The 27,401-nt window shown below is 44.6% G+C and overlaps 1 protein-coding gene across 12 annotated transcripts in view; it reads left to right on the top strand.

Annotated features, from left to right (window-relative positions):
• Positions 1 to 27,401, top strand: part of CADPS (calcium dependent secretion activator) — a 796,875-nt gene that overhangs the window by 573,573 nt on the left and 195,901 nt on the right. For all 12 annotated transcript variants that reach the window (XR_013830018.1, XR_013830019.1, XR_013830020.1 and 9 more), the window contains one exon: positions 27,126 to 27,237. Coding sequence is in view for 9 of the 12 variants with exons in the window: in XM_079933010.1 (XP_079789136.1) it covers positions 27,126 to 27,237 (112 nt within the window). In the remaining 3 variants the exon portion in view is untranslated. The remainder of the gene's footprint in view (positions 1 to 27,125; positions 27,238 to 27,401) is intronic.

Genomic DNA, 27,401 nt, shown 5'->3' with positions numbered 1-27,401 from the left:
TGGTTAGATTAAATGCGTGCGCGTGTGGAAGTCATGGGGGGAGAGAGGCATCCAAGATAGCGTCTCGGTTTGGGGTGTGAGCAGCCAGACCGTCGTGGTGCTGCTCCCTGAGTGGCCGAGGAGCAACTCATTCACTTCTTGCCACACCTGCTAAGTCACCCTCTGTGAAAAGCCTGGTGCTAGTAATTAGTAAATTTTACACACACGCATACACATATGTAGTCAAATATAGAGGATTCAAAGTTGTTCTTGTATTAACAGCTCTCTGAGTCTCTTGTGCTTTTATATGCATTTTTTTTTTTTTTTTTTTTTTTGGAATCTGGAAGAAAATGACTGCTTCCTGGCCAATATACATGGGGAATTGCATCTCATCTGCATCCTGCTGTAGCAGTGTCATGGCCCTGAGCGAGTGAACGCCGCTCAGGCAGCGTTTTCTGTTGTAGCAGCACGAGCTAGCGCAGTACTTTACTCCTCCGCATGTGCCTGGGGGTGGTGTGGGGGGGTGGGGTTCCTTTCCAATCTGGTTAAGCCCATGGGAGCGAGTCACACAGCAGAACACCTTTCTAATTTGTGCATCTGAACAGAGGAAGAGGAACACTCCACTTCACCTACAGTAGAGAAGACCTAAATATTTAGACATTATGAGCACGAAAAACGTTGCCTGGGAAAACTTCCTCCGGGCCAGGGATGGATCAACTGACTTATGAACACACTGCTTCCCCTGAGGTTTCTCAATTAGAATTTCATATGACAGTTTGAGGCTGAATATATTTGAGATCTCAAATAATAATGGCTGTACAAGGAGAGGGAGAATCCTATTTCTCCCCAGTGGTTGTAAAAGCATGAACTATGAGTGACATAGTTCGCAGGAGGGAGGGAGGCGACTGAATGCAGGCTTGAGCGAGCTGCTGTGATCAACACTAAATTACAAAGAAAAACTCACAGGTTAGAGCCCTCTATCTCAATAGATTGTTTAAACAACAGCTTAAATGGTGAATATAAGTAATGTATTTATATACAATTTTAAAATTCCATATCACCATATAATTTAAAAGAAAAACATCAAATACTGGTTTGCTTTAAAGATTGTCAGGTTATTCTGAGAGCATGACTCTGTTTAGTCATTTCTATAGTTATGGTATCAAGCTCGTTGATGTCTTTTTAAAATCCCTTGGTTTGAAATTTTCTGTTCCATAAAGAGGCCGTAAAGTAGGTCTTATTTGCTTTCTAACAAATAAGGCAGAACAGCTTGCCCATGGGGATTTAAATCATAATTTACATTTAGGTTTATTTTTACAGACAGGCCATAAGTACGATTTGCAAAGCTGGATAAAACTAAGACACTAGAAAATTAAAAAGAGAGATTTATTTTTCCCCTTAAAATTGAGCTCAGTTGTAATTTAAAATTAACTGCTTTAATTATACAGAATAATTGGATTGGGCAGAGGTTTGCATAGTTTGTCAGAATCAGAATATGACAGTTCACGTTTGCTTTTGTGTTCTGTTGAAAGCAGGATGTGCACACGCACAGACAAAGACACACACACACGTACACACACAGAAATCGGAAAGAAAGTAGACTGTAACATGGAAATGATTCAGAAGAATTAAGGACTTAAAACGTATGTAAAAATTAATCCTCGTATATACATGTTAATGATGAGGCTTCATGAAAAATCTGTTCCAAATTTGTCTTTGAGAATTAGGGCATATATCTACTTGTAAGTCACCCTCCCTTTTTCAAATCCGACATATTTTTAACATCCACTGCAGTTAAATACACAGTGTCTAGCACTGGCTCTATCTATCTAAAACTACAGTCATTCCTGACCCTCCTCACTCCATACCTGCACACCACCAGCACTGTTCGTTGTCTTATATATTTTTTAAACTCTACTCCTATTCTTGAACTTAGATTTTAAAGGAGATCTTTTTCTGTCTGATTGTAAATAGAGAGTAGCCATAAAAATAACTTCAGTGAAAACAAAACAATGTTAGTAAATTCTAGTTTGATTCTGTTCCCTGCAGAAGGAGGCTCCAAATGTTAACAGACTGCCATCTCTTTTAAACAAGAGAGGATGAGCAAATTTAAGACGTTCTTATGCCACACTGAGACAGTCTTCCTGAAGTAGTCAGAAGGAAGGGAAGAGAATGACTGTCTCGCATAGCTGTTTGTCGCCCCACCTTTGTGCCACTTAAAATCACCTCCAGGATACTAGGTCTGCATTTTGAGAATCACAGTGCTCCATCTCTATTTGGTGAAGGGTTTAACTATACTCTGAATTTCTTGGGTGGTTTTTCTCGAACATCCTGTGATTTCTTTTCTGCTTAGTAAATCTTCCATGCCAGCTTGCAAAGTGTAGTGACTGAGAAGCAATTAGTGATCTTGTTGAAGGTGGACAGTCAGGACAAAAGAAAGAAAACATTTTCCTCCACGGTTGACTTTGTCTCTTGAATTAATCTGAATAAAACATCAAATGAAAGTGTTAATTTTGTTTTAAATAAAACCAATATATTTTATTTATTTTACTTATTTATTTATGGCTGCATTGGGTCTTCACTGCTGTGCAGGCTTTCTCTAGTTGCAGCAAGCGGGGGCCACTCTTCGTTGCAGTGAGCGGGCTTATTGTGGTGGCTTCTCTTTGTTTCTGAGCACGGGATCTAGGTGCGTGGGCTTCAGCAGCTGTGGCACGTGGGCTCAGTCACTCCACGGCATGTGGGATCTTCCTGGATCAGGGCTCGAACCTGTGTCCCCTACATTGGCTGGAGGACTCCCAACCACTGAGCCACCAGGGAAGTCCGAAAGTGTTAATTCTTAATGGGAAAACCGAAGAAAGCGCCGTAGGGAAGGAAACATTTGAAATAGGTCCTTGCTTTTCTCTGAATTTTATTTTGATGTACATTAGCATTTTATTATAGCCTTGAAAAAGATGACAATTTTTGAGGTTCCCAGACCACAAATAAATAAAATGAATAATTCATTCATCTGTTAAGTTTCAATTGAGTATCCAATGTGTAAAACACTACTAGAGGCCAAAGATGAATAAACGAAAAGCGAAGACCTTGCCCTTACGATGCATACACACTCACAGGGAAATAAGTCATGTATATTCATAATAAATATGAAATAGAAAGGATCCCGTTTTGAGGTAAACTGCAGATTCTTTCTTTTTGGGAAAACCAAAGAATGTTCCTGGTGGAGATAGCTTTTTTTGAAATGGCCTTTGAATTTGGCTATGAAGTGCTTGCAAGTTCAGGACTGTGGTGGGAAGGTAGGTTCTATAAAGGCATAAAAGGAAAAGGAGAAGAGAATGAAATCGATAAATATAGGCTGAGTCAAAGGCAAAAAGAGTCTTGAAAATTAAACTAAGGGAAGGGAACTGAAAGACACAAGGACGTTTGGAAGGGGCAATGTGAAAACTGGACAAAGAATGCTCGTGAGCTGCCGTCACTGTGACCCAGCTCCAGTGGTTACCTGTTTCTGGGCTTCCCCATTGTAAGTGTCCAACTCTGGAATGAAGGGATCTGATTGGCTCAGCCAGGGTCGGATGCTCATCCCTGGAGCAGTCAGCTGTGGCCAAGAGGGCAAGTTCACATACCACAGACATGGCTACTGGAGGCCAAACCGGTGCATGGAGGAGGGGCCGGAGAGAAAGGATTATCGTCAGCTGGAAACTTGTGTGCACCCACCTCAGAACAACTCTGTATAGTAGGTATTGTCATCCCCATTTTACAGCTAAGAAAAACTGAGACTCAGTAACCCTGTGGAATGGAGAGAACCTTGAAAATGCAAAGGGAGGAAGTGAAACAAATCTGTCTCTGAATTCTCTGTAGAGCAGGAAGAAAATTCATCTGAAAAGAGACGGGCAATTTAATCTTACAACAAGAGATTTTTAAAAGAGATACTTTGAGGCTGGAGAAATTCGGAAATAGTTTTCTTTAAAAAAAAAAAAAAAAAAGCTTTACCAGCCCTGGTTTAAATGGTTCTTTGCACAGCTGTATGCTTAGCAGAGAACAAGTCATTTGCATTTTTGGATTCCTCTTTCCTGGAGGCGGATGGATGGTCTGATGCAATTCTCAAGCAGCTGGAGTTGGGAAGGGTATGCAAGTACACTAGGATGGGGATGGGGGAAGAGTGGGAAAGGGAGAGATTAAGGAACCAGACATTGTCTCCTACCCCAACAGTCAGAGACAGCCCCATCATTCCTCTTACTGGCTTGTGTAACTCCTAGAACTACCTAAAATTTCCACACCACTGGATGGAAGTGGAAGATGTGGGCTAGGGTTTCTCACCCTCGGCACTATTGATGCTTGGGACCAGTTAATTTTTGGTTATGGAGGTTGCCCTGTGCATTGTAGGACATTTATCAGTATCCCTGGACTCTAAACAGTTCTAAAATGTTCTTAAAAGCTATGAGGAAGAAAAGAATAGAATAAAATCTATAACTATAAGCTGGATAGATGCCAGTAGCATCATCACGCCTGGTTGTGACAACCAAAAAATGTCAACAGACACTTGCCAAGTATTTCCTAGAACGGGGAGGGTAAAATCACCCCCAGCTGAGAACCATTGATTTAACTAATTGTCCTTTTCATCTGTGATATCAAACCATTTTATTTCCACTGGCTGAAATAGGAGTTTAAGAAAAGAATTGTTCAGCTGTGGGAAGTTACAGTTTGTGTTCATTGGCCTTGTGGGCAGTATCATCAAGGAACAACTATATCGAAGAGTCTGGTTGCCTGGTGGTTAACTCAAAAAAGTGGCTGGTCTGAGATCTAACCCTCTTCATATTATTGCCAAATAGGGACCAAGGTACAGCTAGCAAGCAAGGAAGCTGGGAATTGATTCTAAATCAATTTAGGGCTTTATTCTTGAGTCATATTATCTTCTTGCATGCCAAAAATAAGTAGAAATCCATTCCAGTCTAGTCCATTTCCTGATGGGGCCCAGGGATGGAACCTGATTAAATTGATTCCATCAGAGGACATGGAAGGATTACATTTCAGTGTTAATTAAATACTAGGGAGTTATCAGCCACTAATAAAGACTAATCCAGTGGTACTTTCCATTCAAAACTCACCTCCCTGCCCCTCTGTCTCCCTGATCCAAGTGTCAGATTCTGCAAAGCATGAGACTGGAATGGCTGTGCTTTGTCCTTGTGTCTTTGTCTGGCGCTGTCAGCTCTGGACGAGGGGCCGAGCCACGTGGCATAGATGTAAACCACCGGAGCCCCAAGTCCACCCCACATAGAGGAGACTCCTCGTAGAGAAGGGAGAAGGAACTCTCGTGAGACACGCTTACCTCTTTTATCGCTGCTATGCTTTTGTATAAAGCAGAATCAAGGTCCTTTTTTTTCAAAAAACAACCAAGGTGCATTTTTAAATTACACGTGAATGTTAGCACTAGTTGCAGTTCCTCCTAATTATCAATCAACTCCACTTGTTGAATTAACAAGATAGTTAAGAATTCAAAGGACCTGGTGCGTTGTTGAACATTTCCAACTCGGCTGAAGTATTTCTGCAGCAAGCGGAAATGTGCTTGGGAACACAGGATTGAAAATCCACCGTGGCCGAGTGGTAGCCATGCTCTCCTTGGAAGGCCACTAGCGCCCAAACTGGGGAAGCATTCACAGCCTGGGGTTGCCATCTAGTGGCTAAATCCTATAACTTCCTTTTTTCCTGGGCTTCAGGAATCCTTTATTTGTATCTTATCCGTGAACAAATGATAAAATAGGCCAGTGTATCCTCGAAGCCCAACTCAGGGATAAACAACAAAGAATTCTGTAATCAGAAGGAACGAGGATCCCTAAAAATACCAGTACACCTAGTGCTTGGCCCCTTTCCTTTTATTAAACATTTTGTATCTCTTCCTTCATCAAGGCTGGCTGGCGACCTTTAAAGTCCTAGCTAAAATAGGAAAGCCTACATTACCATGTCCTGGACAGCAAATCAGATGTGCATATGCATCTAGGCCTGATCATTTAGCTTTTGGAAGAAGTTTCATAGCCCAGAAAAAAAAAACTTAAATGTCTGGAGCACACGTAATAGTGCAAGTCTGTCTTGTGCCCTGGAATATATCCACAGCACCAAGAACTCATCCAGTCATGTAGTCGAAATGTAATAAATACTTGTTGTTGAGAGTGGAGGGTATGCAGAAGTCGGGTACCTTTTTTTTTTTTTTTTTGCGGTACGCGGACCTCTCACTGTTGTGGCCTCTCCCGTTGAGGAGCACAGGCTCCGGACGCGCAGGCTCAGTGGCCATGGCTCACGGGCCCAGCCGCTCCGCGGCATGTGGGATCTTCCCGGACCGGGGCACGAACCCGTGTCCCCTGCATCGGCAGGCGGACTCTCAACCACTGCGCCACCAGGGAAGCCCGAAGTCGGGTACATTTAACTCCAACTCAACCCCTTCTACACTCAGACTCTCAGAGGCGAGGGAGGGCCTATTGAGCCCTGGGCCAGGTTCTCTGAGAATACACACCAGCTCCAAACCGAAACCAGCACAAGGGAACCGATTCAGGAAACTGCAGGGTAGGGGTGGCTGCAGAAGGAGGGAGAGATCAGCAAGGGCTGGAATGATCAGGAGAGGTGTGTGGGGCTGAGTGGGATTTGCATCAGAGAGGAATGAGGGGCCTTTACTGGTGGAGAGAGCAGCCTCAGGAAAGGTTTAACTTCATTTATTTTTTATTGAAGTGTAGTTGATTTACAATGTTGTGTTAGTTTCTGCTGTTCAGCGAAGTGACTCAGTTATACATATATACATATATATATATTCTTTTTCATATTCTTTCCCATTATGGCTTATCACAGGATATCGAATATAGTTCCCTGTGCTCTGCAGTAGGACCTTGTTGTGTAGCTATATCATTCTATATATAGTAGTTTGCATCTGCTAGTCCCAAACTGCCAATGCATCCCGCCCCCTCAGGAAAGGTTTAGAAGCGAGGGGGACTAGAGAGCTTGGGGGCAATGAGGTCACCATTAGGAGAGAAGAAAGGGGAGTTCAGGTCATTGAGATTCTGCCAACCCAGCGAGCATTTCCATTGCAGGCTGCCGTTCTGCCCCGCCTGGCTGGCACCCGCAGCTCTTGACTTCCCGTAAGCCACTCTTTGTACTTAAGGGCAGCCACTTGTTGCACCTCTGCCACCTGCCTTCCATCCTTCCCTCCAAGTGAAGGTCCTCTGGATGCAGGAATGGCCCCAACTGGGTTCCAGAATGTGACATCCAAAGTCCACTTCCCAGAAAACTCTGGGGTTCCCCCACGTCCAGAGATTTGTCTGTACTTTGTATTCATACAGGAGTTGGGAAAATCTCCAACATCTGGGGCAGAGATGAAATAGACCAAAGCAAAGATGCTGGACCCAGGAGCGAGTGTTAAGTTACTCTAACCCAACGCCCTCACTGCGCAGATGGAATGGCTGACCAGAGAGAGCCTGGAGCTTGTTCAGAGTTGCACAGGACACAAGCAGGGGCTGGAACCCGGGCCTCCAAACTCTCCATCCTGTGCTCTTTCTAATTTACCGCCCTGCATCTTGAGAGAGGCACAGGGAGTTGGGATTCCTCTTCCATTCTGGAATTCCTGCTCAGTCAGAAAGGCCGGGCCCTCCGCTAGAGGCGCCAGTCCGCAGGCTGCTCTGACAGGTTGTGGGACCCGCACTGCTGGAGAGAGGGGTGTTGGCTTTAGCGGGCACTGCATTTGTTGGATCTCAGTTTCACTTCCCAACAATAGGGCATGTGCTTCTAAAAAGATGACTCTGAAGCCAAGCTGTCTGGGCTGGAATCTCAGCTTCACTCCTCACTAGTCTGGCGCCCTGCAAGGGCTTTCTTTAACATTTTGAGCCCTGGTTCCTTGCTGTGAACACGGCAGTGCTGATGGTACCTGTTCTGTAATGCTGCTGCCATGATGAAACAAGACGCTGTGTTTAAAGTGTTCAGCGCAGTGCCCAGCACAGTGAGTGTTTAGTCAGTGTTAACTTACTATTATTGTTGTTGTTCTTCAGTTGAGTGACCTCGATCCAGTTGCTTAAAGACTGTAAATGTCAATGTCTGTAAAATGGGAGTGAAAGTTCTACCTTACGATGATGGGGGTACCGATTCAGTGAGATCCTGCAGGCAAAGTGCTTAGCACAGACCAAGCACATAGTAGGGCCTCAGTCAGGGGCTTTCATGAGTGAGCCATTCGACGGCCCTAAATGGTAACCATCCCTCAGCCCTACCTGCCATCCTGCCCTGCCAGGAGGAGGGGGCTGAGTCTGTCTCGCTACGTGATTCTCTTTTCAATCAGGTTAAGCAAAAGCTAACAATATAAACATCCCAGTTCCCCAAGAGTAAAAAAACAATCGATAGCACCCAATAAATAATGAATGCCTTTTTGTACATCAATAAGAGTGCAGTGCTCCAACCACACAGAACAATCTTTCTACCACCAAACATGCCCAACAAATAAAAAGGCAACAAAATAAAAATCCATAATCATAACCTCAAGCCAAGAAGAGGCGTCCTTAAACAGTCTGTCCACAAATAACGTACTGATGGGCTCCGACAGAGCGCTTCAAAGAGAGGTCACTTGGGGAAGGGCATAAAACACAGCGTAAGGAATAATAATCTGTATGTCTCCTCTCATTAGGAAAACTGTAATGCTTCCAAAAAACCTAAAAAAATAGGACACCAAAAAGTTTTTTCGGATCCTTATAAATTCTCAGTATGCCTAAGAGGTGTAAGGGATAGATGCTGGGGCCAGAAATCACCCGGAAGCATTGGCCTTTCTGATTGCTGTCATCTCTTTGATGGGGACAGAGGGGCTGCGGGAGCTATAGAGAAAACCTTCCCTCCCCTAAGCCTTGAGTTGAAAAGTCTCACGTTAGAGACATATTATTTGGTATGCAGGCCACGCTTTTCCAGTTGGAACATGCGTGGAACCCAGAGTCCCAGAGTTCAACAGGGAGCATCTTCCTGTCGTATCAACTTACTTGTAAAATTGGAAACATTTTTATAGTGAAACATCAACAACAACAAAAAAAACCACGTTATGGGATAGAATGTAGGGTTTTTAAAAATGAGTGACTTTGAATAAATGCCTGCAGAGTGGTGTTTCAGACAGGGCCACCAGGCTCCTAAGAGTTCAAATTTACCCTTTATTCACCTCCACCATGAAAAAGAACTGAAATGAAACACCAGATCTCTTGGGATCCCACTTACGCTGCACACACCTTTGTGGAAATGAAGGTTAGACTACAGGTCAGCACGTGTTTTGGTGAAGGGCCGTATAGCAGATACTCCAGCTTTGCAGACGATGCAGTCACAGTGATTCAACTCTGCCATTCTCGTGAAAGCAGCCACACATGACGTGTAAATGAATGGGCGTGGATGTGTCCCAATAAAACTCTATTTACAAAACGAAGCAGCAGGCCAGTTTGGCCTATAGGATATAGTTTGGTGACCCCTGGGTTAGACCATTCCTAGTCATTGTCACCTAAGTAGCTTAGATTATTGTACAACTAATCTAGAAGGTGAGCTCCATGAGAGCGGGGACCTCTCCTATCTAATACTCCAAGTATTACAGTGCCTTGGCCTGGTGGGGGCCCATAAATGAGTTGAACGAATAGATAAAAGGAAATTTTGGGTTTTCAGACTAATCTGTATTCTATTAAGATCCTGAAGGAATAGGGATTTCCCTGCTGGTCCAGTGGTAAAGAATCTGCCTTACAATGCGGGGGACGTGGGTTCGATCCCTGGTTGGGGAACTAAGACCCCACATGCCACGGGGCAACTAAGCCTGAGTGCCACGACTACTGAGCTCACATGCCACAACTACAGAGCTCACGTGCTCTGGAGCCCACACACAACAACAAAGAGCCCGTGCACCACAATGAAAGATCCCACATGCCTCAATGAAGATACCATGTGCCACAGCTAAGACCAGGTGCAGCCATAAAAGTAAATAAATAAATATTAAAAAAAAAAAAAAGAACCTGAAGGAATAGAACTCAGGGCAAGTAGATTTGTTTAAGAAAAATTCTCAGGAAATGTCCAAATAATGGAGTAGTGCCGACCCAGTTCGGAGAGCAAAATGTCAGACTCTGTCATGAGGGAAGAAGCAGATGAAAAAGGAATGGGCAGGTAAAGAACTACAGATAGATGGGACCTTGCTTTACCTCTTATGTTGCAATGAACAGAACTCTGATTCTAACTGGCTTAGACTGAGAAAGGATTTCCTCATTTCATTTAACTGAAGTGTGTAGGGCTGCAGGCATCGCTTGATCCAGATGCTCAAATGATGTCAGCAGGTGTTTCTCCTGCCCTCAGCTCTATCCCTCTGGATTGTCTTCATTCTCAGGCTACGTCTTTCCTCACGGAGGCAAATTGGTTGCTGTCAGTCGTTCGTGGGTTACAGTTTGTGCATGTAGTAACCCCCAAAGAGAAAGCACCTCCTTCCCTGTGTTTTAGCCCAAGTCTCATGGCTGACTCTTACTCAGCTGAGTCAAAGATCCACCCCTGAACCAGTCACCCTAGTCTAGGAAATGCAGTGTCAAGAATGGCCACCTCTCAATTCAGGAGTGGGGTCAGCTTTACCCAGACTAAATGAGCCAAGGTCAGGGAGCAGTGGTTTCCAAGGAAGAATTAGAATACTGTAACTAGAAGCAGGGGCAAGGGTGTTGAGCAGGAAAAATAACAGATGTCCATGAACTTCACCTAGTTCACTAACTTTCTCTGGGCCAACTCTGCCTGTCCTGTGATAGCTCGTTCATCACACCAGACCTACAAATTTCTACCCTCTAATCCAGTAGCCTAAGTCAGCCATCCTCCATACCTGCCATCACGCCTCTGTGACAGTGAAGAACAGATTCCATGTGTGTTAGATTCTATAATAGGGCTACTGAACAGCCTTGTCCTCTGACGGATATTTAGTACTTCCCTTCCCCAGTATACGCCCTCTGCCCATCCATATTTTATCCATTCTTAAGACCCGTTCTAGTTGCACCTGCCCCCACTGTGATGGACTCCCAGATCACTGCCACCACATCAGTCTTTCTCTCCTCTGAACCATAGTATTCAGCCATTTATTAGCTGACTGTATTCTGCCTTGGGACATTTCTTGAACTATATTAAACTGTTTAGTTGCTCTGTGCATTCCTTTAATTGTTCAGGTAACTACTCTTGTTCTTCAAATGAACAAGGACAAAAACTGAGATCCGGACATCTTTGTAGCACTTCAGAACTTAACCTTGTGATGTACAGAGTAGATTACCAATTAGTGTTTTCCAGAGATTGATCATAGATTTTTTTTTCCAGGGTGACAGGGTATCATAAAATCATAAAATTTAAGATGTCATCTTTTTCTGCAAGATTTTTTCCAGGATTAGAACATCTGAATAAAAAAAAATTAATTTTAAAAAGTCCCTAAGTTTATTCAAACAACTTTAGTAAAATGGGGACCTAACAATATACAGATAGACCATCCATCATGATAAATACATGTGGAATTAGACACTCAAAAACTGCCGTCAGCCTTGGTGAATCCCTAGGACATCTTACCTGTAAAATGGAAGTAGTCATACCTACATCATAGGGTTATTGCAAGGATTCATGCACACGATGTCTGTATAGTGCTGAGCGTTGGTCTAAGACATAGCACTTAGTAAATGTTGTTGACGGTATACAAAAAAAAGTGAAACTGCAGACAAGATGTGCTGTAACGTGATCCATTATTACAGATAGAGCATTGGCTAAATGAAGATCCTCATGATAGTTGGATGAGACTTTGGACTTTGGGGAGAGCTTCTGGAATGGCATGAATGTATTTTGCCTGTGAGGTCTGGAATTTTAGAGGTCCAGGGACATAAGGTCATGGATTGGATGTTTGTGTCGGCCCTCCAAATTCATATGTTGAAGCCCTAATTCCCCATATGACAGTATTTGGAGGTAAGGCGTCTGGGAGTTAATTAGGTCATGAGGGTGTTTGCCTCATAAATGGAGTTAGTGTCCTTATAAAAGAGACACAGGAGAGATGATCTCTCTCTGCCATGTGAGGACATACCAGGAAGAGGTCTCTCACCAGACACTGAATCTGCTGGTGCTGGGACTTCCCAGCCTCCAGAATATCCAAACAAAATAAATGTTTGTTGTCTGAGTTACCCAGTCTAGGGTATTCGTTAGAGCAGCCCAAGCTAAGACAGTGACAGTATACAAGAATGTAGAATTATATACAAATGTGCTGTAATATGAGCCACTGTTAAAGATAAAATATTAGCCAAGCTCCGGTCCCTGGACATGACCGTCAAATTGCTATCTAACCCCTCCTGGTAAGGTATGAATATGTCAGTCATTTAAACTGTCCTGCAATACCACTGCTGTAGGAAGGGCTAAGTCATGTATCAGTCACTCATTGTGTCACTTAATGATTCTTTGGCATTTTTTCCTCACTCTTCCTCAGAACATAGCTCTGCTTTTGCCACCCTTTATGAAAGGGAAGAGAAAGTTTCAAAGCCCTAAACATCACCAGTGTTTGTGCCTGACATAAGGCAGAGGAGAAGAAAAGAACGTCTGTCTGATCCCGACAGTTCTGTGTTTTACCTTAGGCACATGTTGAACTTTAAAGGATGCAAATAAGTCATAAAATTTTACAAGCAATTATAATGGATAATGAAATTATCATCCCCCGCCCCACTTAAAGTGATGGAATTAATGACCACAATTCTATAAATTTTCTTGGATGATTGATGGAGGGAATCAACCTGATTTTATCGTGCTTGTAATGAGCTACCAGAGCCTACGCTGCAGATCAGAGGGAGGGAGAGTGTTTGCAGGCAGAGGAAAAAGACACGCAGACTTCCGTAGGGGGATGTACACTGGAGCTTAGCTGAAGAGCGGTGTGGTATTGATTCCGCTCTCCTCCCTCGTGGGCAGGGAGGTGAAGCTGTGTGGCAGTGTACACACAGGAGGTCATGAAGTTGTTTTATTATTTATGTAAATCTGGAAGCTAGGAGGGGAGGGTTTAAAACACTAATGGATACTGGGAATTTTGATTTTCAACAGACTTACTTATCACAACATTTCACTCAGAGACAAATGTCTTTCCTCCGCTCCCTCCTTTCTCCTTCCCCCTCATCCCCCCCCCCCCCACCGCACCTTCTTTCTCCTTGTCCTTTCTTTCTCTATTTCTCTCTCTTCCCCCTCCCCATCACCGGGATTGGCCTCATAATCTTTTGGTTGCTTCCTGTTTCCCACAATATTGTGAGGCCATCCCATTAAGGCAGACCATTCTTGGATCAAACAGATCCATTCTCCAGGAATCAAGTGTACATGGGGGTCTCCGACATGCTTCATGAATCAAGCCTTCTTGACTTGGGCTGAGCTCCCCTGACTCAGACGTGGGATAGTCAGCATTCATTCAACTCGGGTTCACATCTCAGTTTAATGAATGAGGTGATTCATGTAAAAGTCCCTGGAACAGTGATTGGCATGTAATCAGCCCTCAGTCAGAACTGTATTATTATCATCACCATTTGCTGGGGAGTGGGAGAGTCACTCATAACTTCACGCTAAGAGTCACTATTGTGGTAACTCTTACAAAATCGTCGTTCTGAGAACCACCGTTCCAGTGTGCCCATTAACAGCTCACAAACTAAAAAAGATAGTTTATGTGGTGTCAGCATCTCAAGGAGACTGAGTAATTATTCTTTCCTTCCTTTAGGGGCCACCTGATATTGAGGGGAAATCTGTAGTTGGGAGACCAGGGCCTGTCTGCTTGTTCATCTTTGTGAACCTTAAAGTATTTGCTGCAGTCCTGTTCGCTGTTCATGTAGCACTCAGCTAAAGACTGTAGGCTCCGTAGTAGTTCACAAACATAGCCAAGCAGCAGAATCACCAAGGAAGATCTTTAAAAATAAACTCTCCTGGACAGACTCCTCTCTATATAAATGTTTGCACAGTTGATATTGGGGCCTAGAAATCTCTGTTTTTAGTACCTCACCCATCCTCCCTCCAACTCATGATTCTGAGACCTTTATCTTGTGGCGTCTAAACTATTACATGTCCCTTGGCCTGTTCATACTCAAATCCATTCTGTACATTCTTGCCTAATTAGCGTCCTAAATTACAAACCAGCCTAGATTTCCTGAGGACTCTCAAAGGTACCTGACACTATGCTGAGCCCTTGACATTCATTTTCTTGTTTAATCCTCTCCGCACCCCAAAGAGGTAGACATTGTTATGGTCCCATTTACAGATGGGAAATTTGAGGCTCAGAGCGGTTAGGAGACTTACCCAAGGTCACACAGCTGGTTAGTGGTCTGCCGTATCTGTATCTACTTTAATACCTGACAACAAGAAACTGAGGTGTGTCTGATTTCAGAGCTCCAGCTCCTAAGTGCTGCATAATAACGATGACATCATTATGTACACACAGTACGTTAACACATTATTGACTGGAGGATTTTTGCAGAAAGTAACACCTGTAGCCGTAATACATCTCTGGTCAAAAATGTGTTAATACCTACACAATAATCATTACATCCCTCCCCTGGAAATGTTTTAACTCTAAAGTAAAGATAGTTGCAAAATCAAAAAAAAAATTGAATTACATGTCTCTTAAATTTAACCTATATCCAGTAGTTGATGACAATTCACTTCAACTTTCATCCAGTTTTTTATACTTTTTTTTACAAGTTGGTCTGGAGGAGTCCTTTTAGTGTGTTTAATATTATGTGCGTGGGAGTCCCAAAGTAAATGTAGCTGGGCCCTGTGGAGGACCCCTGTGGTCAGCCCAAGGAGAGCCAGATGTTTTCACCCCACTAAGGTGGCGTTGGTATACCATGGACTGGTTGAGTGACGGTGATATTTCTCTAGAACTGAGATTTGTCACTTTTCAAGAACAACTTTCTGGCTCCACATTGGGCCTATGCCATCGCACTTGGTCTAGAGAGCAATTTCCCCGATGCTCTAAGACAACACCTCAGTTCTTACCGAAGGACACTGGGCCAGCTGGCCCGTTCACCATTTCCCTTTGAGACTCCTGGCATTCATGGCCACTCCCGGCGGTTTCTCGCAAATGTGAAACAGAGAGAAAAAAGAACAAATCCACCAGCCAGTCCTTGGGGGAAGAGACAAGCTTAGCTCACAACAGGGTCCTCAGGGATCCCTCTCTGTGGGATGGTGGGAACCCAGCCCAGGAAAGCAAAACCAACAACAGCTCCTATAATCCCCTCTGTCAAAGGCAACTGGGAGGTCTCACAGGAGGGGGCTGGCTGCTTGGAGGGCAGCCAAAGCTCTGAGTGGCCATCCCTGAACCCCCAAGGGCTGCCTCTGTGTGCCCATCACAGCTTGGATGCCCATTCAGACAGAACCACAAATGTTGGGGGCGCTCAAGTGTTGCCAAGGTTGGCTTAGTGCTCATCACCTTCCATGTGGGAGGCTTCATCTGGAACGCCTTTGATGTGGTTAGGGCTCCCCCTGGGAGCACTTGACCACAAGCGGTGTGAGAGACACTGGCTTCTGGCCTTGGCCTTAGGAGGTGTTGACCCTCTTGCTCTTTAGGGGACCTAGACAGTTCCTGTGGCAGCCTTCACCAGCACACTCAGGCCTGAGTCCAGTTCTTACACTGTGGAGAAACTGCCTCATTTGACACTGGCAAACAGGGAGGTTGTTTTATGAAGACATATGAGCTGGGAACTATTTTTTCAAACCAACAAGGTTATTAGGCGGGTGTTTATTGTGTGACTACAATAGACTTTTTAAAAATATGAAAGGACTGTGAGATGGGTCTGAGCTCTCCAGTATGTGCTCTTCTAGCTCAGGGCTCCAGACCAATCTACACCATATGGAGTAGCACCAGGGTGATGTGATTAGGCACCAGCTAAAGGCACTGTATCAGTTAGTTATTGCTGTGTAACAGTCTGTCTCAAAACTCGGTGGCTTAAAACCACAGTCATTTATTTCATTCACTTACCTGCAAATCGGTTGGGGGTTGGCTGGCTCAGGCCAGGCTCGGCTGGGTGGCTGTGCTGCACGCGGTGGGTCTGGCTGGCCTTGGCTCCGCACGGTGGCTTGGGCTCAGCCCTGCTCCATGTAGACCATTGTGGGATCCAGGCTGAAGGATCCACAGCTACCTGGACGAAGTTCTGCTGTTGGTGATGACAGAGGCTCAGGAGAAGAAGCCCGAGCATTCAAGCACATTTCAAGCCTCTGCTTCCATCACATCTGCTAATACCCCACTGGCCGAGGAAAGCCACCTGGGTAATTTCAAAGTCAAATTTGGGGATTATATGTGCTCTGCCCAGAAGGAGACCAAAGCAAGTAGTCACATGGACAAGGCTAATACCAGTGGGGCAGGAAGAAAACTTTTCTCCTGGAGAAGGCAGGAGAAGGTGAATCTCTTTGAGTAATACTCTGATATACCCGCCAGGGTCAAGAAAAGGCCAGTGAAGGATGAGAGGCAGGATGGGGGTGAGAGGAAGTGTTTCAGGCACTTTGAGAGAAGGAAGTCTTAAGACAGTGAGAATGAGTTCTCAGCTCTTACCCCTTTGCCATAGCTGCCCCAAAAAATCAACCCAAATTCAAGTCCCAATTTGATTTTACCCAGACTGAGAAAACACAAAAGCCACTACTCAGATGGTTTTGAAAACACTTACAAGGTCAGCTCACATCTTGATGTCTGATTCTAGTGCTGGCACCTGGACTAAGTTGTTCTGTATCTCTCAGATGTCCTGAATAGTTACGGAGGGCTTTATTGATGACCAGGCTGGGTAGCATTTTCACACCGAATTCTAACAAGAGGTATGCTAAGAGGGAAGCACTATTAGCGTCCCATTTTACAGGTAAGAAAATAGAGGCCACAAGACATTCAGTCAGCTGCTTAAAATCACTCGGGTAGACAGTGGCACAGCTGGATGTAGAATCCAGGCTGCTAGACTCCCGAGCCTGCTCCCTTAATCCTGAACCCCCCTGGATAATGCACGCTGCCCTTTGTTAAGAAGTTACATTGTACTCAGTGCTTCTGTCATTTAATTGGGGGACAGGCAGATAGAAAGCCCTATAAGGTAGATGCTGTTAATGTGCCCATTTCATAAACATGAAAACTGAGATCTGAGAGGCTAATACGTTTGTCTGAGAAAATAAAGCTGTGAAATGATAAAAATTAAACAGGCTGACTCCAAAATTCATTCCCACTGCACCAGCTTCCTCATTTGTAAATGAGGAGCTTGGCCACAGTGATCTTCAGGGCTCCTGTCAACTCTGAGTCTGTTGCTCTGTGTCCCCCAGTTGTTTCTCCTCATTTGGTTCATGCTCTTAGTAGAACTGGCTGGAATGCAAAGGGGTTTGCGTTGCATTCTGTAATTGCCCTGGCCAGGTTTCCTGACAGGGATAGCCTCTCTGACTGTATACCGTGAGCTTTCTAGAGCCTGTGAGGTGTCCTAAGGCAGGTTGAAGTTCTAAAGACACAGTCAACTAGAGCACCTCCTAGCTGTTTATGAAAATCACAGGTTGCAACCCTAATAACGAGGCTCAGGTTACAAGAACAATTATAGGAAAAAGCCCAGTGGGGGAAATTAAACAGGCGTTGGTTGGCTGAGTCACAGAGAGAAGAAAGTGAATGAATGTGTCCCCAGCAACCTCCTGCGAGTGCCTTTTTGATGTCCACCATGCAGTGAACAGTTCCTTTTCTCTAACGGTCCTTAGGAACTTGGAATAAACAGATGGTTAGAGGAAGGCAGCTAGGTGATGGGGATGCAGGAGAACCTCAGAATGGGGAGACAGCCATCATTTCCAATGACAAAAACTCACTGCCTTTCATAATGACAGAGGATGTCTTTAGGCCAAGCTATAAACTCCATTCCAGCGAAGGCAACCCTGTCAAGCCACGTGAGGTGCTGTCATCTTCATGATGTACCCCGTGATGCCCAATCCCAGGCCCACCCCACCCACTGTACAAGCACCACACCCCACCCCGTGCACCCTAATCCCACACCATTCTATTACTTAGCTCCAACCTTGGGTTTCCCATTTAGATTTTCTTCTTGACCATCTATATAGATTCTTATGAGTCAACCTCCAGTGAAGAATAGAGTCTAAGCTCTCAGAGCTGGATAGGATCTTGACAAGTCCAGGCTCCAGGGGATTTCTGGTTTCCGGTCTGGCATGTAAAGAGCTTGGAAGGCGTGGTTTTTGTCCTTACAACAAGAAAAAGGCTGAACAAATGGAAAATCAGCAACTCTTCTTAGATCCATCAGAGAATTTTAGGTCACAGGGCAAACCGCTGCCCACAGATTTAGAGAGATAGACAAACGGATACAGAGAATCATAGCCTCCTGGAACAGAGAACTGGGAGAAGAAATTGCTCCTGGAGCCATAAGGGGTTCCATTTGCCCCGCATGTCACTTCCAACAAAAGTGATGAAAAGACAAAAAACGCAGTTTGAAGAGACAGGTATGGTAGAGATGTTGGAATTATCAGACTGGGAATTTAAATCAACTATGATTAATATGTTAAGGTATCTAATGGCAAAAAAAAAAAAAAAAGTAGACAACATATAAGAACAGAAGGGTAATATAAGCTGAGTGATGAAAACTCTAAGTAGGAACCAAAAGGAAATGCTAGAAATCAAATACCCAGGCTTTTGTCTTTAGGACAGAAAATATCAATATATTTGCCTCCCTACCCCTATTATAGAGATAAGTAAATTGAGACCCTACCAGTGGTTTGTCCAAGGTCGCATAGCTAATGAGAAAATTAGGATTGAGGCACAAATCTCCTATATTTGATCTCCTCTGGCCTTCATTCAACAGGCATTTATCAAGTGCTTCTTCTGTACTGGGCAGAGCTAAACGTTGGACTACAACAGTGGTGGGCTTGGTCCCTGCCCTTATAAAGTTTATAGTATAGAATGTTCCTGTACTTCCTCTTTAACCATGCCAAAGAATGTAAGTCCAGGAGAAGCCACCGTGGTTCAATTTCGCTTTCAACTTGAATCTCATCTCCAAATGTGCATACGTCTGTGGAGAAAATCACAATTCATTGAATTCATTTCTTCAGTAAATGCTTGTTGGACTTGTGCCATGTGACAGGCACTGCCCTAGGTGCTGGGGATACAGCCATCCTCAGACATAGCAGGGAAACAGACACAGATCCCTGCCCTTGAGGAGTTTACATTCTAGTAGGAGGAGACAAACAAGAAACCACATACAGAAGAACCCGTGATAATTGCTTCTTGGTAGAGTTCTGACTGTCCACGCTACGTAAATATACCACCCACCCTCTTCCTGGTACTTCTAACCTTTCTTTTCTGGGTGGTTGGCAGTTCCTGTGACTAAGCTGGGAAAACCTGAGAGGAACAGATGTGCAGGGAGAACACTAAAGCTGAGGTTTGAACACATTTGATTTCCGATTCCTGGAGAGGAGCTATTCCAGTGGAAATGTCAGATAGGCAGATTGGCGCCTCCATCCCTCCGCCTCCCAGACAACCCAATTTTTACAAAGCAAGCGCCTCATTTGCGTAGATAAGAGGTCGTTTAGCTTTTCTAGTACATTAAAGGGCCCGAATCACATCCTATCCATGAGTTTGCATGAAACACACTGCGATGGTACAATTGATTCGCTTGGTGTGGAATATCATGCCGTCTGCCTGAAAGGCAGGCCAACAGATTTTAATGCGGTTGTCTCCAGGCAATGACTAACTTTCCCTCTTAGCAACGGGACCAAGGGACTTTCCTTCCCCGAAATGACACTTCTCCCTTGTTAAAGCTGGAGGTTAGTTTTACGAACCACACCAATCTAACACCCAGCTCGCATGAGCCATATACCTTGAATAAACGCAAATCCAGTCTCCGTGGCATGAATGATGACCTTATGCTGAGCATCGCCATGGCAACTAATGACATCATCCCCCAACACCAAACTGCACAAAATCCAGTTCTCCAAGGGTCCTTATTTGCCCGAAGTGGATGTGTTCTTGGCCTAGTCACATACGCATGCGTAAATATCACTCTGTTGTCAAAGGTTTGCAGTGGATGTTTACTGTCATTTTGGGAGGTATATTCCCTTTGTGGCAAATGTTTGTTTTTTGTTCATGAGGGGGGGTGGGGGAAATTCTGATGAAAATTACTGTGTGTATTTGATTAGCAACATTTGTTGATAACATATGGTCTGAGGAGGCTTCTGCAAATAAGAGGCTTTAAATAGTAAACAGAGATGTGACTGAGATGGAGCAGATGCTCGCCAAACACACAGTAGAAGGTTGCTTTGCCCGTAGATTTCTCCCTCCCTCCACCCAAGCACACCCCTCTCCCTTATTTTCTCCCCCAGATCAAAGTATTCCCTTTCAAAGCAGTGGCTCTGTGGAACAGGTTCGGAGAAATAATGTGCTGTGACTTTAAAAATCACCTACACCCTCCCCCAAATATGAATTGTCTGTTACTCTTGTTTATTATTTGATATTAATAATGATGTAGTGTGACTGAATGAGTCAGCCAGCTCAAGTGGATCTGGAAGCAGCATTTGGGCACCACGTGTCTGAAATGCTGTGATACGCAGTCCCCAGTTTTCCAGTACACCAAGAGTGCTAGCAAGAGCTCCAGGGAGAATTTAGAGCAGCACATTGAATCGCCATGGGGTGAGCTCTCCTTGTAAGTGCATGTTTACAGTTTATCTTTGTGACTGCGCTCTGGTGAGCATACGTACTTCTCATCTGCTAATGAAAATAAAAGTACTCCCGTGAGCCGGCGATTTAACTGTGTATATAGCAGGGGTCAGCAGACGTTTTCAGTAAAGGACCAGAAAGTAAATAATTGAGGCTTGTTGGCCATAAGGTCTCTGTCGTAACTGCTCGCCTCTGCTTTTGAAGTGCAAAAGGCGATTTGTATCAATAAATAGATGGGCGTAGCTGTGTCCTAATAAAACTTTATTGATGGGCATTGAAATTTGAATTTCATGTAATTTTCATGTGTCCCAAAATATTACTCTTCTTTTAATTATTTTCAGCCACTTAAAAATGTAAAAAAAACATTCTTAGTTCATCAGCCATACATAAGCAAGTAGTCAGCCACACTTGACTCAGACCTTAGTTTACCAACCCCTGGTCTATAATCCTAAAATGAAAGACTTACTTTCTTTGGTGCTTTCCACGTGCTGGGTATTGTGTTGAACACTGTATGTGCAGTAGTTTATCTCCTACTTATCCTTCCATCGACTCTCTGGGGTCAGTACTATTCTTATCCCCAGTTACAGATGTGAAAGCCAAGGCTTCAGCTCACACCTAACAACTGTTATCATTTCTGGACCTGACATCACCCTAAGTAGAATATCACATCCATAAGGGCAGCGCTGATATCTCATGCATCTTTGGGTCCACAGCAGCACCTAACACAGTGATTTGCACGTCGTAGACATTCAGGAAGTGTTTTCCAAATGCAGGGCATAGTAGAGGTCTGAGCCCTCAGCAGTGGAAGTCAGAGCTTCATCCAACACCATGTGCACATGTAGGTTCGTCAGCTGGACTGTTCTCCTCTTTGTTCTCCAGCCTCTTGCAAAAGGTATTTGATTTGGAACGAGCACACATGTGTCATTACATGTTCCTTCATTTTTGGAGGTGCCACTGTGGGTGACTGCATTTCCATAGTCTGTGCCTGTGTTGCTTCTGGTTGAAAAGACCAAAAATAATAACAGTAGTTCATTTTGTAGCTCAGTGATGCTTTCCAACATCATAGTGTCGGCATCCACATTTCTTCCAGCTCTTGGCCTCATGAGCTAACCAATCCTTGACCTTCAGAGACCTACGCCCTGCTCCTCAGAATGCCGTCCTTGCTGCTATGTCGTCTCGGTCCCCTCTTCATGCTGCCAGCCACTCTGTACACTTCAGAGCGTTGGTGTGCTCTGACAAAACATCTGGTCCTCAAGGAGATAAACCCTCACTTTGGCTTAAAGGGGACAGTCACACTCTTGGATATTCCCTGTGTGGCATCTCTCCACAATCCCCTGAATCTGGCGACATGAGTATTCTGAATTAGTCACGTCTTCCTAGTCATTAAACAAATATTTATTGTGTGCCGCCCTGTGCTTGGTACAGTAGATTTAACACACACACACACACACACACACACACACACACACACACGCACACACTATGCTCCTTGCCCCAGGGTATTAACCATCTAGAGAGAGAGCCAGTTACACACACAGATGATTGTCACACTACACTCTAATACTGTGTGATGAGTTACGGAGAAGCAGCAAAGCTCTACGGTTTAATGCATGGGCTTTCAGGTCAGAAACTCTGAGTTTGAAGCCCAGCTCTGTGATAGTTTGAAACCCTGGCCCAGTTACTTAACCTCTCCAAGTCCTAGTTTCTCCATTGATAAAGTGGGGATCATCAGGATATATCTTGCAGAACTGTCAGAAGGATTAAATGAGATAACCCATGAAAAGCCCTCAGCCCAGGGCCTGGCAAACCATAAGCACTGGATAATTGGTGACTATTTTTAGTGCTTTTGTGAGCTAGCTGTACAGTGTGAGTGTAGTAGCAGATATGATAAGATCAGGGAAGTGAGACGCCTCACCCACTTGACTTTAGGTACTTTATGTTCAGAGAGAAGTTAGTTAACCTTCCCAACTGCTCCTTGCCATAAATACTATCAACCTCCGGTCTTTTCAAATCAAAGCAGAATTTTATTTCAGTCCTGGGAAACTTTTAAAAGAGATACTCATTTAAATAGCCACAGCCAGTGCTCAGCAAAGGAAAAGACATGAGCAGAGAAGAAGGCGACAGTGAGAAATAGATCCATTTATCATTACGCGGCTCCACCAAAAGGCCAAGGTTCCACCGCGGACTGATTTGTCTGCAGGTTACGTAGCGCTCTGTGAAGTACATTGAGCGTGTGAAATCAATCTAGAGCAGCCCAGAGTCCCATCCGTTTTGAAACAGAACTTTCCAGTTGAGTTCCGTAGGTAATTGTTACTCACTGGATCCAGACACAGAGGAGCAAGTTGTGGTATTTGGGAGCAAGGCAACATGGCGGCATGGCTAAGAGTTTGGGTTGTGGAGTCAGATTTGCCATTTGCTCCCTGTGACCTTGGACACATGACTAACCTGCTCTCTGAGCCTCAGTTTCCTCATCGGTAACTATGGGGGTGATAGTTATAAGCATTTCACAGGATGGCCAAGAGGGCTTAAAAGGACAAAATACACGTATGACCATCTAACATTTTGGAGATGGGACTGTGTGCCTGGCAGATAGGAAGCGCTGAAAAAATATTAGCTGTTTTTGTTATAGTCAGGTCTTTCCATGCATGGCCGGAAAAAGACAAAAAGTGGACGTTTTCATGATTTTTTTCCCAAAGGGGACAGGGGCAGGGAAAGTGCTCATAACTAAATCTCCTTGGGGCCCCTATGAATAGGAAGCATTGACCCAAAGAAGGCAGGAGTGGTTTCACAGAGTCCTGTGACTGTAGCGACCTCCCCTGCATGGCCCATCCTCTGGCCACGCTAAACAGACTGGGTGGCCTTGGGCTCAGAGCCCGATTCACGAGCTTGCGACCGCTGGGGCCGCACAGGTCCCACACTCGGACCATTTGGTTTCATGCTCCGCGTTGCCGTCTTGACATTCTTAATTATTTGATCTTTGAGCTCGAGTCAGTTAAGTGGGGTCTGATGGAATAATGAGCATGTGTTTGAGCAGAGGAAATCCTCAGAGAAAGGAAAACACTGTATTTTAGTATCTTGAATGGCACTTTTTCCTGCCTTTTGAACAAGGAGCCCACATTTTCGTTTTGCACTGGGCCCTGAGAATGACATAGCTGGTCCTGATTAGACTTTCTTTTTTGGCCTGCTCCGCTGGGCCAGGTAGCCATGTTGAAATCTGGTGGATAAATTGGGATTCAGTAGCGACCTAGCAACTTGAGGTGAGCCAAGGGTCATGGTAGGAAGCCAAGAACACAGCTGCAGGCCTGGTGGAAGGGAAAAGCAACTCACTGTCCAAATGCACAGGGGTTGTCAGGGCAGCCTCCAGTGGCTTCAACTCCATCCAGCTGATGGGGTCTCAGAGACCTCGCCCTGCCCCACGGTCTGAGTCATGTTGAACGCATTATGAGCTGAGCATCCTTGGGTAGCCGCAGGGGTTCAGGCAGACTGGGTTCGTGCCCACTGAACAGGCCAGAAAATCCCTATAAACCAGTTTCAAGGACGGTGTCCCAGGGATCCAGTGTGGGGAATTCCCAGGGACCTGCGATCAAGGCCTCTTCATGGATTAGTGTTAGAGCATCTCATTCCAGAACTCTCTTTGTTTCTGCCAGGAATCTTCCTTATCTCCATGACCAAGCATGAAAAATGCCCAAAGAGATTCATAGCACAATTAACCATGAACAGTAAAGTAATGATCATGTTTTTTGCCAAAATTGTTAATCATTGGTCATGCGTGTTATTGATAATCATGACAGTAATAGTAGCAAGAGCTATAAACTGGGAATTAAGAGATTTGTGTTCCAGCCCAGCTTGATCACCGTTCACTGGAATAAAATGGACAAGGTCTTGAGGTTCTTTCTCAGTTTTCTCATCTGTGAAATGGGTACAATATGAACTGTTTTACCTCTTACCCTGTGTAATAGGAAGGGTAATGTCCATCTTGCTTGCCCAGCGAAGCGTCAGATACTCAGTAGGTGCTTAATAAATATGTGTTGAATGGATAACGCAAAATATAAGTGATTATCACTGTTACTAGAATACGTCTTGTGTATCCTCATTTGGGGAAGGGAAGGTAGCCAAAATCTGGGGGACTCTTATGCTGTTCCAAGCCTGGTGCTATTTACTCTTTATAACTATTCTGTGAAATGATATTATTTTATAGCTCAGGAAACTGAAGTTCAGGGATGTTAATTAACTTCTGCAGTTTGTAAGTGACTCATCAGGATTTGAACTAAGAATGCTGGGTTCAAAACCGTATGCCTTGTCACGTTGCCTTTGCTAGGACAAGGGTTCCCCCGTCCTAAGAGCTTGCTGCTGTGGCTGATGTCCAAAATTAGGAGCTTCCACGTGTACATCTCGCCTTTCGCTGTTGTGTTTGAAACCTGTTGCTTCTCGCCCTGTCTCATGTCCTCTCCGTGTCCTTTCCCTTTCTCTCTTGCGACTGTTGTGCTCTCTCAGTGGTTCTTGCACACTTGGATCCCCATGGAGCTGGGCACCTCCTTATCTCCTTCTGGTGCTCTCTTACCCACAGTCTAGAGTCCTCAGGTCTTTGAGTTTAGTTAATGGGATTTATTCAATTGAGTGCAACCTTGACACTAGAAGTCAGGCTTCCGTCATTTACAAAAGAGGAAATACAAACAGCCAATGAACACAGAGTAAAATAGTCAAGGCTGCTATTAATCAAGGAAAGGCCCATGAGAACGGCAGTGATTAAATTGGCCAGAAGAAAAAGTGAATAGGGACACCCAGCGTGGGCAAGAAGCCATGTGATTTGCACTCTTTTTCCCAGATGGTAGGAGGATAGTCACCAGCTGTGCGGAAAGCATTTTGGGAATAGATGTCCCAAGACTCGAAAGTTTTCAATGATGAGCACAGTTCCTGCAGCACTGTAGGAGCACCATCATGTTTGTTGACAAATGAACGAAGAAACAATCTCCCATTTAACTCTCCACTTCCCAAGGAAATAAACAGAGATGAAATTAAAAAGTAACGTCCAGCCCAATCTCAATAATAGAACAATGGTTAAATAAATTATGCATCCATCAGGTGTAACATTATAGTCATTAAAAATAATATCAAATGAGTAACTTGAAGTACGGAAATTGGCCATTACGTAGGCAAAATAAAAAAAAAAATTCTGTACAGAATTATATCTATTCCTGTTTCCTAGTTCTGTAAAAGAATATATGTTTGCACAATTTATTTATTCAACAAATATTTATTAAGTGTCTTCTGTGTGCTAAGTACTGTGGTAATGCAATATAAACAAAACACACAGTCCATGCCCTTATGGAGCTTACAGAATATTAGAGGATTTAGCTGTTAAACAATCATGTAAGTACATCAATTATTACAAATCCAGTGATTGCTAGGACAGAAAATTAAGCAGTATGTTCAAGAGAGTTTAACACTGGAACGAAACTGATACTGGGAGATCAAGGGACATGTTCTCAGCTCTGGCTGAGCCCCAGAGAGGTAGCGGGTGAAGAGAAGGGTGGGGAGAAGCATTGCCAACAGAAGGAACCGTGCATGCAACAGCCCTGAGGTAGCACAATCAGGAGGCCCATGACACTCGAGTGGATGAGTGGGAGACCATACCAAGGGGTCTGGATTGTGCCCAGTGCAGTGGAGCAGGTGCCGTGGAAGGGTTTAGGAATCCAGTTGATACTTCCTGAAGATCATGCTGATTTCTGGTACAGAGTGGATGGAGATGGCTCTGTAAGAATCATGATGAAAAGATCACATCTGAGGGGCCCATCAGGGGCTCATGTCAGTTCAGACTGGCACTCTACCCAGATGCTAGGTAGGCCAGGCTCTCCTCTTGGGAGATCTACTGTGATTCCCAGAGACCAGTGAGTGGGGAAGAGCGTTTCCCACATCACATCCTTCGACCTTTGTTCCTCTTTAACAGGGCTAAACTAAGCTTCGTCCATTGCTCTATTCAACATAACTTTGAATGCCAGTGGAAATGGGGCTCCCTCCCTTCCCACTACTGTTGAGGTCTCATTGTAAGGTCAGGTGTTAGCTCCTGCCGAAGGAAGCTCCATCTCAAAATCTAGAACAGCGGTTTCCAAGAACTAGGGATTCTTGGAAAGGCTGCAAGGAAATATTAGTGGTTACCCTGGAATGGTTTGTAGGGATAGCAAATGCACGGGGCAAATTTCTCACCAACTCGATTTCATGCTAATTCCAAGTGATTCCTTCTAGTGCTCTGTGAAGACCCCTGGCAACTTTCTGAGCATCTGTCTTGCATTTGCCTAACAAGATAATTAACACTTTTTGTCATTCTGGCAGCTTGGGAGGGGAGGGGGATGTGACAGCCAGCATGCCTCGATGCCTCAATGCCTCGATGCCTCGGGTTAACCCTGCATTCACCCGACCCAGGAAGAAGGCGGGGCTAAGTTTAGCGTTGTCAAGGCGGAGGTCTCAGCACTGACCTCTCTGATTCTGTCTGCAGCTGGGGCACCCAGGGTGACTTCTCTACGACCCATGCACTGCCCGCCGTGAAGGTGAAGCTGTTCACAGAGAGCACAGGAGTCCTGGCCTTGGAGGACAAGGAACTGGGACGGGTAAGTGATCCCCGTCACAAGGATTCTCCATCACAAGAAGCTGTGGAGGGCCGGAGTCCCCGGGTCCCGAGAGGCAGTATTGCCAATTTCTGATAAGCCCAGCTTCGAGGTTTGACTCCCTGGCTCTACTCTTTTTTTTTTTTTTTTTTTTTTTTTTGCGGTAC

This window comes from Stenella coeruleoalba (genome assembly GCF_951394435.1).
Source record: "Stenella coeruleoalba genome assembly, chromosome: 10".
Taxonomy (NCBI): Eukaryota; Metazoa; Chordata; class Mammalia; order Artiodactyla; family Delphinidae; genus Stenella; species Stenella coeruleoalba.
Note: the sequence above shows the minus strand (reverse complement) of the source record. Positions and strands in the feature narration are given on the sequence as shown.